At 47.8% G+C, this 13,545-nt stretch overlaps 2 protein-coding genes across 4 annotated transcripts; one reads left to right on the top strand and one right to left on the bottom strand.

Annotated features, from left to right (window-relative positions):
* The first annotated feature begins 95 nt into the window (after positions 1-95).
* Positions 96-3,231, top strand: LOC132454560 (kinesin-like protein KIF16B). Its single transcript, XM_060048009.1, has 4 exons — positions 96-235; positions 1,267-1,356; positions 1,835-1,918; positions 2,508-3,231. The coding sequence occupies exons 1-4, from the start codon at positions 98-100 to the stop codon at positions 2,658-2,660; spliced, it is 465 nt and encodes a 154-aa protein (XP_059903992.1). The 5' UTR covers positions 96-97; the 3' UTR covers positions 2,661-3,231.
* Positions 3,232-3,951: 720 nt separating this feature from the next.
* Positions 3,952-13,519, bottom strand: LOC132454556 (uncharacterized). Of its 3 annotated transcripts, none has more exons than XM_060048003.1 (6): positions 13,292-13,519; positions 9,070-9,618; positions 7,579-7,662; positions 7,258-7,340; positions 6,670-7,178; positions 3,952-4,799 (listed from the first exon to the last, which is right to left on the bottom strand). In XM_060048003.1, exons 1-5 carry the CDS (start codon positions 13,371-13,373, stop codon positions 7,092-7,094), a joined length of 885 nt encoding a protein of 294 aa, XP_059903986.1. In that variant the 5' UTR covers positions 13,374-13,519; the 3' UTR covers positions 3,952-4,799; positions 6,670-7,091. The 3 variants fall into 3 exon arrangements, with proteins under 3 accessions (XP_059903986.1, XP_059903984.1, XP_059903987.1); XM_060048001.1 differs by lacking the exon at positions 13,292-13,519 and adding an exon at positions 10,338-10,486; XM_060048004.1 differs by lacking the exons at positions 6,670-7,178; positions 7,258-7,340; positions 7,579-7,662; positions 9,070-9,618; positions 13,292-13,519 and adding an exon at positions 10,338-10,434.
* Positions 13,520-13,545: the final 26 nt, after the last annotated feature.

Genomic DNA, 13,545 nt, shown 5'->3' with positions numbered 1-13,545 from the left:
ATTCTTGTTAGTTTATAAGAAACTGCTTCCCTTCTCTATACCTCCCTTCTGTGCCGTCTCTCTGTCTCTGTCTCTCTGTGTCTCTCTCTCTCCTCTCATGATGACATCATGGCAGTGTGTGTCCCGCGCGGCCCCCAGCGGCCCCCCCGCCCAGCAGGGGCCCCTACAGGTGAACGTTCCTCGCTACCTGCTGCGCGGACAAGGCAAGGACGAGCACTATGAGTATGAAGTCAAGGTGAGTTTACAGAGCTGTATGGATAGCTCTACATCCCTATTTCGATATATCTATATAGATTTATATACATAGATAAACATCTATATATCTATAAAGGTATAGATGTATACATATATGAATAAATTATTTTAAACAGGTCTCCCAGAGTATCAATATAAAGAGCTATATTGGCATCGTATCGCCTACAGGAAACAGGCTAAAACCCACCGAGTGGATGGGGTCGGTTCTGGTTTCCTGTCCTGTTTCCTGACGCCCTTCCAAAAGAGATTATTTGAGATCCCAAAATATGTTTAACTAACTTTTATTAACTATAAGTATGAACTGATTTGTACGTGCACAAAGTCAAAATGAAAGCGATCAAAAAGAAGCTTCGGTCAGCACTACGGCGAGCCATCAGCCTCTCTACCTCCCTGAGGTGAACAGGTGTTTTGCCTACGGTGTCACCGCCCAGATCCATGACCCAGCTTTCACACCGCCGTAACAATGACAAATGACATCACAAACACTAATGCATGTCAAGCCCAAAGAGAGCAGCAATACTAACCTTATAAATATCTCCATGAATTCACTCCTGTCTCCTCGGGCTACAATCACATAAACTAAGTCCTTTAGAAATGAACAAAGGAGAACGTTGACCTGGAAACCGATTTACTGAAATAATAATCCTAGATCCTATGATCCATGATCCTATAATCCTAGATTCTATGATCCTATAATCCTAGATCCTATAATCCTAGATCCTCTGAAACTATTATCCCAGATCCTATGATCCTATATTCCTATATTCTATGAGTCTATAATCCTAGAGCCTAGATGCTATAATACTAGATCCTATGACCCTATAGATCTAGATCCTATAATTCTAGATAGCATAATCCTAGATCCTATAAATCTAGAACCTATGGTCCTATTGTCCTAGATCCTATAATCCTAGATCCTATAAATCTAGAACCTATGGTCCTATTGTCCTAGATCCTATAATCCTAGATCCTATAAATGTAGATCCAATGATCCCTATTCTATAATCGTAGATCTCTGTGGGGGACGAGACATGGACGGTCTTCAGGAGGTACAGCCGTTTCCGGGAGATGCATCGGAGCCTCAGGATGAAATACCCGGAGGTGAGGGTCCTACATCACTCTCACAGATGGGTTGATTGTATCTGATGCACTTTGAGTCTGTAGAAAAGTACTATGTAAATAAAGTTCCCTTGCCTTGACGGCCTGCAGCTTTCTGCTCTGAGTACTGAGTGTTGTGTTTGTGTTGTGTCTGATGACCTGCAGCTCTCTGCTCTGAGTACTGAGTGTTGTGTTTGTGTTGTGTCTGATGACCTGCAGCTCACTGCTCTGAGTACTGAGTGTTGTGTTTGTGTTGTGTTTTGACCTGCAGCTCTCTGCTCCGAGTACTGACCGTTGTGTTTGTGTTGTGTTTTGACCTGCAGCTCGCTGCTCTGATTACTGAGTGTTGTGTTTGTGTTGTGTTTTGACCTGCAGCTCGCTGCTCTGAGTACTGAGTGTTGTGTTTGTGTTGTGTCTGATGACCTGCAGCTCGCTGCTCTGAGTACTGAGTGTTGTGTTTGCGTTGTGTTTTGACCTGCAGCTCTCTGCTCTGGAGTTCCCTCCGAAGAAACTCTTTGGGAACCGAGATGAGAGGATGATCAACGAGAGACGAGGTCACTTGGAGGTGATTAAACCAGTTCTAAAATATCCATGTGGATGTCACACTTACATTAAACCGGTTCTAAAGTATTGACGGGTGGCCTTAAACTCATTAGACCAGTTCTAAAGTATCGACGGGTGGCCTTAAACTCATTAGACCAGTTCTAAAGTATCGACGGGTGGCCTTAAACTCATTAGACCAGTTCTAAAGTATCGACGGGTGGCCTTAAACTCATTAGACCAGTTCTAAAGTATCGACGGGTGGCCTTAAACTCATTAGACCAGTCCTAAAGTATTGACGGGTGGCCTTAAACTCATTAGACCAGTTCTAAAGTATCCATGTTTGGTCTTAAACTTATTAGTCCAGTTCTAAAGTATCCATGTGTGGTATTAAACTTATTAGACCAGTTCTAAAGTATCCATGTGTGGTATTAAACTTATTAGACCAGTTCTAAAGTATCCTTGTGGACATCACACTGACATTAAACCAGTTCTAAAGTATCCATTTAAAACTGTACCTGCGGAGGTTATGCTGTGTGTGTGGAGGTACTCCAGGTCATGGTGTGCGTGTGTGTGTGGAGGTACTCCAGGTCACGTGTTCTCTCTCTCTCCAGGCGTATCTGCGGAGGTTCTTCCAGGTCATGCTGTGCTCTGCCGGAGGTTCTCCGCTGAGAGGGGGCGACGGCCTCTCCAAGCACGCGGTCGGACAGCTCTCCTCCTTCTTCCGGAAAGGCGTGTTCGACTCCAGCACCCACGGCACCGGCTGACCGTTGCCGTGGGAACCAAGAACAATTAGAAAGGTCCGGGTTCCGGGGGGATTTGCGGGTCAGTCCCCCCCACCCAGTAGTTTGTTATCCAATCATTGTGGGGCTTTAGTTCCCAGTCCTTTATGCTTCAAACATGTTGGTACTCACAACGCCATAATTGAACTGATGAGTAATGTTTAAGCGGGTGGTAATACAACCCACAGTAATCAAAGAGCTGATGTCTAACTGCAGGGACAGCACCACCGGTGGTGGACACACAGTACTGCACCAAGCCTTTCTGACTGGCCAGGTGAGGTCCCTTGCGCAGATCAACGTTGTTCGATTTTAGCTTCGGTTCTAGCCAATCGGGTTGAGGGAATCTTGATAATCTTATGTCAGTATAAATGTTTCTTCTTGTTTCAAAATGCCAACACGTGTTTTTAAATTGTTCCCAATCACGTCGCAGGCCCCGTAATGTATCTAAGATATGTAAATAGGAATATTAATGTGTACAGTTTTGTATATGAATTGTTCAAACTGTTGACATTGAATGTCATTAAATGGAGTGTGCTCTGAACGCTGACTAACGGAACCGCTTCTATCTCCTCTTTCACTGTTGGTTACCATAGCAACATATTAGTTGGTTACCCTAGCAACATCTTAGTTGGTTGCTGCAGAAATATATTTGTAGGGTACCGTAGCAAAATATTAGTTGGTTACCCTAGCAACATATCAGTCGGTTACCGTAGCAAAATATAAGTTGGTTACCGCAGCAGCATGTAAGTTGGTTACCGTAGCAACCCAGGTCGGGGGCCTATCATGAGCTGCAGTAAAAAAAAAAAAAAAAACGTTATTTTTTTATTTTTTTACTGGCCCATGATAGGCCCCCCGATCGGCGAAGCCCCAAGACAATGTGATTTTTTATTTGGGGCTTACAAAGATCAGAGGCCTATCATCAGCCAAGAAAAAAGAGGGCCAGTGGCCCCTTGACACCACAGCCACAGTCCCCCCCCCCCTCTGTCAGGATTTCTCGTCCAACCCCCCCCCCCCCCACCCCTCCCGTCAACAACGGCAAAATGTCGGAAAAAAAGTTACCCATCTTTATTGTAATCCCGTCTCAGGGGGCCTACGAAACCTCTCAGCCCCAGGGCCCAATGGCAGGTTAAGGCAGGCCTGACCGTAGCAACATATTAGTTTGTTGCTGCAGAATTATATTTGTCTTGTACCGTAGCAACATATTAATTGGTTACCCTAGCAACATATCAGTCGGTTACCGTAGCAACATATAAATTGGTTACCGCAGCAACCCGGGTCACCACAAGTCTTGTATTTTTTTTCGGTTACAGAGCATTTATTCAGAACATTATATTGATTGATGAAAGTCACTCATAATCACCCACACGAAATACCAGATATCTGAAACATTACAACATTATAATTTTCCCCACAGGAGGGATGTGATTGGTCAGAATTCTCTCCAATAGAGAGCAGCAGAGGGTAGCGTAGTTTCCTAGCGCTGCGGGCTAGCGCTCCTTGGTTTATTAACAGTGGCGTAGAGCTGGTTACCGTGGGGCGGGGCATAGGCCAGCTGATAAACGTTTCCACCGCTTGATTCCCGACGCAGGACGTCGCCTTGGTCCGGGATCTCTTCATACAGCCCGTCAGAGGTCGGGTCAGAGGTCATGACGGGGTCGGGTGTAGGGTCGCTCCTGTGGTTCTGAAGTGTTTTCCTGAAACGATGCTTCCTATGAATCAGAAGGAGCAGGGCCGCGCCCAGTGCCACTCCCAGTGCCAGGCCCACCGCCACGCCCACCGGGATCCTCCAGTGGTCAGCAGATCCCGGTAACAGGGTGGTCGTATCCACTGACTCATTTTCCACCGAGGCTCCTGGTTGGTCCTCCTGAAGGGGCGGATCCACCTTAAGGTACACTGTGTTCTTACCCTGGCAGAGGTACATGCCGCTGTGCTCTGATAACGCCCGCTGCACCCTCAGAGAGCGGTTGTCCGCGGCCAGGCTGAAGTGTCCTTCCTTGTTGTGGTCCAGTAGGTTGTTCAGGGTCCCTCCCATGTATCTTTCCCACCGGACCAGGAGTGCAGAGGCGTGAGGACACTTGAGCTCCACCGTTTTCCCTTCAGACACGTGCACCTCGGGAGGGGACCCTGTGGACACCAGAGACCTGGCTAGGTTCACAACTCCTTAATTTCCAGTATCTAGATTCCAAATGCTCAACTGTTACTGGCCCTCGTTTTAAATAAGCAACCAATCTGAAAACATTGGGAATCTTTGGAAAGGTATTAAAAGTGAATTCCCCTCACATGAACAGCATATAACTCTGCAAGTCCATTGAAGCAGCTAAGAGAAAGGAAATGCTAACCCTTCAAACTCACACAAGGATGAATTTGGAATGAAACAACTCGTCTGATCTGGGTATGACAAGGAGACGGAAATTTACAGATATCTTGTGTATTCCTTTAAAGGTCCCATGGCATGCTACTTTATGGATGCTTTAATATAGATATTAGTATGCCCCTAACACAGTATTTGAAGACGTTCCCGAAATTCAGCTGTGGTGCAGAGTTACAGCCACTACGAGCCAGTCACACATTGAGCTTTCCCCAAACGCGCCGTTTCGGTGTCTGTCACTTTAATGCATATGAGGAGGAGAGAGGCGGGTCAAGGAGGAGGGTGGGGGTGCGGCCCTGAGCAGCTTGTGGCCACGGTACCATGCGCTCTGTTTACAGTGGATGTATCGCAATGGCGAGGCGCACACAGCCTTTGGCCGTGTTCTGTTAATATTCTAGAACACTCCAGGTGCTCCGGCGGGAGTCCTGGAGCTCTATATCTAAATAATAGATATCTATATCATATCATACATATTATCATGGCCAAAAGCTGTGTGCGCCTCCAGATGATATTATCCCGGGCAGCGGGAAGCGGGGCTCAAGCGAGAGACATTAGCGAGAAACAATCCCTTTCTCCTCCATGTCGCAGTTCATGTACTTCAGGGAGTCAAAGCCAAAGTTCCTTTCCCCCAATTCCTTCTCAAACATGGCTGAGGTAACCCAAACTACAGTTTTGTTGTGGAAATACCAGAGACGTCAAAGAACTGACGTGTTATGCGCCATAACACCAACGGCAGAACGGTTATCCAAATAACAAAGAAGTGTACACTGTAACACTTGCGTTACAGTGTGTGTGTGTGTGTGTGCGTGTGTGTAATCACACACACACACACACACACACACATGTGGCGCTCACACGGTCGTATCTCATTGGTGGGCCAAATTCTGCAGGGGGAGTTTGGGCAGGTTGGGAGCGCACCGGATTGGCTGTGGGGGGATTGGACCTGAGTGCGAGCAGGTGTCAGCACTCAGGCCAATCAGGGAGTGTTTGTAACTTATGTGCCTGCTTAGTGTTGTAGTAAAAAGAGGAATCCAGGAAGGATCGGGAGCGGAGAGACGGGGGCGATCGCCGCCAGAGATCGCACCCTGTGACCGCTTTGAGCGGAGTTATAATTTACATTGAACTGACTTGTGTTTTGTTGGACTTTGTTGGACTCAAAATAAAAGGACTTTCCGTCGGAAGAGAGAACCTGGTGTCCAAGCGCTCTGTGAACCCGACATACTGGGAAATTTCCAAAAGGGCGCGTCTGAGCTTTGTCTTTTCAAAGGCGGAGCAGAATGCCTAGTGCTCGTTTTACACCCAACAAAATTTCTAGCTACTGGGGGAGCATAGGTAGGCTAGGGGTACTACTCATATTAATGTTAGAAAATTAAATTAAAGATCCTATTATGCCATGGGATCTTTAATAATAGGATCACAAGGTCTTGGAATTGTACAATCCAAGAAAAGTAGTGGATAGATCAGTCTACCCAGTGGTAAACGTTGCTCATCTTTCCTAGGAGATCTAGGTGGACACGTCCACTGGTGATGTCATATGGGGCAGATTTTCGAAACGGCTTGTAAGGCTAATCACACCTGGTGGTATAATATGTCCCCTTTAAGTTTCAGAGTAGTGCGTTTCTTTACCTTGTTGAGCCTGAACGAGCCACCCAGCCACTGCTATCCAGCCATAGATCTTCATCGTGAGCAACGCAGCAATCTCTGACATCAACCTCAATGTTTGAGGAACTTAGCCTACAAGGGCGCGTCTTAACCCCCGAGAATCACGCTTCTTCTGCTTTCAGCAGATTTTTTATTTTTTTATTATGTAATCGACATCATGTCCACAATATACATAAACACAATATAAACGCATTTATTATAAGCATAATTCATAGTATAAATACATCATTCTGTAATGTTAATGTTATGCTAAAAAACACTCACTCATTTTTCTGTCTCAGAGCTTGTTTATTGCAGTTCATCTTTAAAAAGGCCAACACTTTGAATCCCACACTATGTACATTATTATAACATGAATAGAATGTTCTGGCCGGGGTCCGGCGTCTCTACGGCGTCTCCTTGGTGACGGTGCGGCCCACCTGGGTCAGGTCGCTGAACGACACCGTAGCGGACCCTCGCTTGGCCGGCCGGGCCTGAAGACAAAAGGAAACACGCTGTTAACGCAAACCGAACACTACGCACAACACTGTCCTGAGGTCACATCCTGTTTACCTGGGACTCGTGGGGCTTCCAGCCAATCATGTAGAGGACGTGGAAGGTGGCGGGGACGCCGCCGTCTGGGTGGCCGTACATCTCTGGGGACGGGTCCAACCAGATCAACATTTAAAGTTAGAATCGACAGATGAGTGTAACAGTCACTTCCGCAGAAACAGTCACTTCCTCTTCTTAAAATAGACCTACAGCTCACACCAGACCTGACAGGATTCCATCCCATAATACTGCCTCTGATACTCCCCTGGACTAGTCCCAGACCAGGTAGGATCCTCCTGGTCTGGGGCTGACCAAAGGAGGTGCTGGAGGTTCTGTGCTTACCTTGGTAGACGGCCGCCGCCGCCAGCATGGAGTCTCTGTGGAGGACGGACTTCCTGTTCCACGCACAGTTACTCTCACCCATCCCTGAGAGAGAGAGAGAGAGAGAGAGAGAGAGAGAGAGAGAGAGAGAGAGAGAGAGAGAGAGAGAGAGAGAGAGAGAGAGAGAGAGAGAGAGAGAGAGAGAGAGAGAGAGAGAGAGAGAGAGACAGAGAGACAGACAGACAGACAGACAGACAGACAGACAGACAGACAGACAGACAGACAGACAGACAGACAGACAGACAGACAGAGAGAGAGAGAGAGAGAGTGAATTTCTTTGAATCAAAATGTGTGTATTCGTTTCTCAATAAGTAGATTGACGAACACAGAGATTGTGACATCCGTCAACAACACAACGCAAGCTCTGTGTGAGAGAGAGAGGCCCGAAGACAAAAGGAAACACGCTGGTGCAGCCCCAGTAACGAGAGGGGGGAGGGGGGGGGGGCTGCCTGGAGGTGGTGTTCGGTGCAGGAGAAGGCCCTCTAGATCCCGGACCCCCGGAGTCCTGGAAGCTGAGGTTTGGACGCACGGCGGACGCCCGGGTGCTGGTGGAGCCGCTGTGCTCCTGACAGTGAGGACCTGACGGAGGACTGCACCGCCTCAGGGCAGCTCTCAGGGTGGTGGCGCTCATCGGCCACTGAGTCACGACAGCTTCCAGAGAGCAAAGCGCTGTTCGTTATCATCACCATCTCTTTCTACCTGTTGAGCAACAGGAAGTGATGCTATGGGTATCTCTCTGATGCACAGGACGTGACGTCATTGTGTTAGGGATGGTGAAGATACTGGGTCTCATAAGGGAATTTTATTGATCTAATCCTATTATTCAGCGTATTAATCAGCTGAATCCACCCTCTATAATGTCTACTCTTGTGATGAATTCTTGTTAGTTTATAAGAAACTGCTTCCCTTCTCTATACCTCCCTTCTGTGCCGTCTCTCTGTCTCTGTCTCTCTGTGTCTCTCTCTCTCCTCTCATGATGACATCATGGCAGTGTGTGTCCCGCGCGGCCCCCAGCGGCCCCCCCGCCCAGCAGGGGCCCCTACAGGTGAACGTTCCTCGCTACCTGCTGCGCGGACAATGCAAGGACGAGCACTATGAGTATGAAGTGAAAGTGAGTTTACAGAGCTGTATGGATAGCTCTACATCCCTATTTCGATATATCTATATAGATTTATATATATAGATAAATATAATAAATATAATGTATATAAAAAAGATTTAAAATAACATTTTATTCAGAACATTATATTAATTGATGAAATACACTCATAATCACCCACACAAAATACCAGATAAACATTACAACAACAAAAAAATGTTCCCCACAGGTGGGTTGTGACTGGTCAGAATTCCCTCCAATAGGAGAGCAGCATGGGCTAGCGTAGTTTCCTAGCGCTGTGGGCTAGCGCTCCATGGACCATGGTTCATCCACATTGGCGTAGGGGTGGTTACCGTGGGGCGGGGCATAGGCCAGCTGATTAACGCCTGCACCGCCTGATTCCCGACGCAGGACGTCGCCTTGGTCCGGGATCTCTTCGTACACCCCGTCAGAGGTCGGGTCAGAGGTCACGACGGGGTCGGGTGTAGGGTCGCTCCTGTGGTTTTGAAGTGTTTTCCTGGAACAGTGCTTCCTATGAATCAGAAGGACCAGGGCCGCGCCCAGTGCCACTCCCAGTACCACGCCCACCACCACGATCACCCGGATCAACCAGTAGTCAGCAGAGGTGACTGGTTGGTCCTCCTGAAGGGGCGGATCCACCTTAAGGTACACTGTGTTCTTACCCTGGCAGAGGTACATGCCGCTGTGCTCTGATAACGCCCGCTGCACCCTCAGAGAGCGGTTGTCCGCGGCCAGGCTGAAGTGTCCTTCCTTGTTGTGGTCCAGTAGGTAGATCATGGTCCCTCCCATGTATCTTTCCCACCGGACCGGGAGTGCAGAGGCGTGAGGACACTTGAGCTCCACCGTCTCCCCTTCAGACACGTGCACCTCGAGAGGGGACCCTGTGGACACCAGAGACCTGGCTAGGTTCACAACTCCTTAATTTCCAGTATCTAGATTCCAAATGCTCAACTGTTACAGGCACTCGTTTTAAATAAGCGACCATTCTGAAAAAATTGGCAATCTTTGGAAAGGTATTAAAAGTGAATTCCCCTCACATGAACAGCATATAACTCTACATGTCCATGAAAGCGTCAAAGAGAAAGGAAATGCTAACCCTGCAAACTCACACAAGGATGAATTTAGACTTCTGGGTAAGACGAGCAGACGGCAATTTACAGATATCTTGTGTATTCCTTTAATAATAGGATAACAAGGTCTTGGAATTGGACAACCCAAGAAAAGTAGGCACAGTACAACAATGTTTCAGATACATTTGCATATGATGACCACATGCTTTCTTTCGGCTGACGAACGGTGACATATGCGTGGGTCAATCTAGACTGAATGGAGCCATCCTGCTCCTAAATGACCCGTCTCTGTACCGTCCAGCCGCTACCTGCTCCTTAATGACCTGTCTCTGTACTGTCTAACCCCTACCTGCTCCTTAATGACCCGTCTCTCTACTAATGTCTAACCCCTACCTCATCTAAACATAGCCTCTTTAATTACTTATTGGTAACCGATTCCTAGACATGACTTAATCACTAATTAAAGTTATTAACTAATCACTAGTGATCATCAGTGATTTGTTAAGTTTCAGCGTAGGGCTATTCTTTACCTTGTTGAGCCTGAACGAGCAACACAGCCACTGCTATCCAGCCGTCGACCTTCATCTTGTGCACCTCAGCAATCTCTGACATCAACCTCAATCCTTGAGTAACTTACCCTCCAAAAGCGTGTCGTAATCCCGAGCATCACGCTTCTTCTGCATTCAGCATTTATCATGCAAGTTATCAAGCAACACACGCTTACTCATTTATTATGTAACACTCGCTCTCTTTTTTCTCTCTCAAAGCTTGTTTATTGCGGTTCATGTTTAAAAACGGCGACACTTTAAATCCCACACTATGTATATTATTATAACATGAATAGAATGTTAATAGAATGGGCGTGGCGGTGGGCCTGGCACTGGGAGTGGCACTGGGTGCGGCCCTGGTCCTTCTGATTCATAGGAAGCATCGTTTCAGGAAAACACTTTGGAACCACAGGAGCGACCCTACACCCGACCCCGTCATGACCTCTGACCCGACCTCTGACGGGCTGTATGAAGAGATCCCGGACCAAGGCGACGTCCTGCGACGGGAATCAGGCGGTGGAAACGTTTATCAGCTGGCCTATGCCCCGCCCCACGGTAACCAGCTCTACGCCACTGTTGATAAACCAAGGAGCGCTAGCCCACAGCGCTAGGAAATTATGCTAGCCTCTGCTGCTCTCCTATTGGAGAGAATTCCACGCCCGCCACGCCCGGGATCCCTCAGTAGTCAGTAGATCCCGGTAACGGGGTGGTCGTATCCTCTGCCTCATCTTCCTCCGAGGATCCTGGTTGGTCCTCCTGAAGGGGCGGATCCACCTCAAGGTACGCTGCCTTCCTACTCTGGCAGATGTACTGGCCGCTGTGCTCTTTTCGCGCCTGCTGCACCATCAGAGAGCGGTTGTCCGCGGCCAGGCTGAAGTGTCCGTCCTTGTTGTGGTCCAGCAGGGAGATCAGGGTCCCTCCCAGGTATCTTTGCCACCGGACCGGGAGTGCAGAGGCGTGAGGACGCTTGAGCTCCACCGTCTCCCCTTCAGACACGTGCACCTTGGAAGGGGACCCTGTGGACACCAGAGACCTGGCTAGGTTCACACCTCCTACATTTCCAGTATCTAGATTCCAAATGCTCAACTGTTACTGGCACTCGTTTTAAATAGGCAACCAATCTGAAAACATTGGGAATCTTTGGAAAGGTATTAAAAGTGAATTCCCCTCACATGAACAGCATCTAACTCCATTGAAGCAGCTAAGAGAAAGGTAACCCTAACTCACACAAGGATGAATTTGGAATGAAACAACTCGTCTGATCTGGGTATGACAAGGAGACGGAAATTTACAGATATCTTGTGTGTTCCTTTAAAGGTCCCATGGCATGCTACTTTATGGATGCTTTGATATAGATATTAGTGGGCCCCTAACAGTATTTGAAGACGTTCCCGAAATTCAGCTGTGGTGCAGAATTACAGCCACTACGAGCCAGTCGCACATTGAGCTTTCCCCAAACGCGCCGTTTCGGTGTCTGTAGCTTTAATGCATATGAGGAGGAGAGAGGCGGGTCAAGGAGGAGGGTGGGGTTGCGGCCCTGAGCAGCTTGCGGCCACGGTACCATGCGCTCTGTTTACAGTGGATGTATCGCAATGGCGAGGCGCACACAGCCTTTGGCCTTTGGTTAATATTCTAGAACACTCCGGGTGCTCCGGCGGGAGTCCTGGAGCTCTATATCTAAATAAATCATATAATACATATTATCGTGGCCAAAAGCTGTGTGCGCCTCCAGATGATATTATCCCGGGCAGCGGGAAGCGGGGCTCAAGCGAGAGCCATTAGCGAGCAACAATCCCTTTCTCCTCCATGTCGCAGTTCATGTACTTCAGGGAGTCAAAGCCAAAGTTCCTTTCCCCCAATTCCTTCTCAACCATGGCTGAGGTAACCCAAACTACAGTTTTGTTGTGGAAATACCAGAGACGTCAAAGAACTGATGGGTTATGCGCCATAACACCAACAGCAGAACGGTTATCCAAATGACAAAGAAGTGTACAACACTTGCGTTACAGTGTGTGTGTGTGTGTGTGTGTGCGTGTGTGTAATCACACACACACACACACACACACATGTGGCGCTCACACGGTCGTATCTCATTGGTGGGCCAAATTCTCTTGGCTGGCAAGTCAGAGAAAGGGGAGGTGGCATCTCCCCTTATGACGACTGTGGGGGGACGTGCGACGTCTGGCCTGCAGGGGGAGTATGGGCAGGTTGGGAGCGCACCGGATTGGCTGTGGGGGGATTGGACCTGAGTGCAGCAGGTGTCAGCACTCAGGCTAATCAGGGAGTGTTTGTAACTTATGTGCCTGCTTAGTGTTGTAGTAAAAAGAGGAATCCAGGAAGGATCGGGAGCGGAGAGACGGGGGCGATCGCCGCCAGAGATCGCCTTGAACGCACCCTGTGACCGCTTTGAGCGGAGTTATAATTTACATTTAACTGACTTGTGTTTTGTTGGACTTTGTTGGACTCAAAATAAAAGGACTTTCCGTCGGAAGAGAGAACCTGGTGTCCAAGCGCTCTGTGAACCCGACATACTGGGAAATTTCCAAAAGGGCGTGTCTGAGCTTTGTCTTTTCAAAGGCGGAGCAGAATGCCTAGTGCTCGTTTTACACCCAACAAAATGTCTAGCTACTGGGGGAGCATAGGTAGGCTAGGGGTACTACTCATATTAATGTTAGAAAATTAAATTAAAGATCCTATTATGCCATGGGATCTTTAATAATAGGATCACAAGGTCTTGGAATTGTACAATCCAAGAAAAGTAGTGGATAGATCAGTCTACCCAGTGGTAAACGTTGCTCATCTTTCCTAGGAGATCTAGGTGGACACGTCCACTGGTGATGTCATATGGGGCAGATTTTCGAAACGGCTTGTAAGGCTAATCACACCTGGTGGTATAATATGTCCCCTTTAAGTTTCAGAGTAGTGCGTTTCTTTACCTTGTTGAGCCTGAACGAGCCACCCAGCCACTGCTATCCAGCCATAGATCTTCATCGTGAGCAACGCAGCAATCTCTGACATCAACCTCAATGTTTGAGGAACTTAGCCTACAAGGGCGCGTCTTAACCCCCGAGAATCACGCTTCTTCTGCTTTCAGCAGATTTTTTATTTTTTTATTATGTAATCGACATCATGTCCACAATATACATAAACACAATATAAACGCATTTATTATAAGCATAATTCATAGTAT

Source organism: Gadus macrocephalus, chromosome 3 (assembly GCF_031168955.1).
Source record: "Gadus macrocephalus chromosome 3, ASM3116895v1".
Taxonomy (NCBI): domain Eukaryota; kingdom Metazoa; phylum Chordata; class Actinopteri; order Gadiformes; family Gadidae; genus Gadus; species Gadus macrocephalus.
This window is presented reverse-complemented; position numbering and strand designations above follow the sequence as displayed.

Coding starts and splice junctions, on each gene's coding strand:
- LOC132454560 (XM_060048009.1), top strand. CDS start 98: ATGATGACATCATGGCAGTGTGTGTCCCGCGCGGCCCCCAGCGGCCCC. Junction 236..1,266: donor ACTATGAGTATGAAGTCAAG/GTGAGTTTACAG, acceptor CTATAATCGTAG/ATCTCTGTGGGGGACGAGAC. Junction 1,919..2,507: donor AGAGACGAGGTCACTTGGAG/GTGATTAAACCA, acceptor CTCTCTCTCCAG/GCGTATCTGCGGAGGTTCTT.
- LOC132454556 (XM_060048003.1), bottom strand. CDS start 13,373: ATGTCAGAGATTGCTGCGTTGCTCACGATGAAGATCTATGGCTGGATA. Junction 9,619..13,291: donor GCTCGTTCAGGCTCAACAAG/GTAAAGAAACGC, acceptor TGGTGTCCACAG/GGTCCCCTCTCGAGGTGCAC. Junction 7,341..7,578: donor GGCGGCGGCCGTCTACCAAG/GTAAGCACAGAA, acceptor ACCCGTCCCCAG/AGATGTACGGCCACCCAGAC.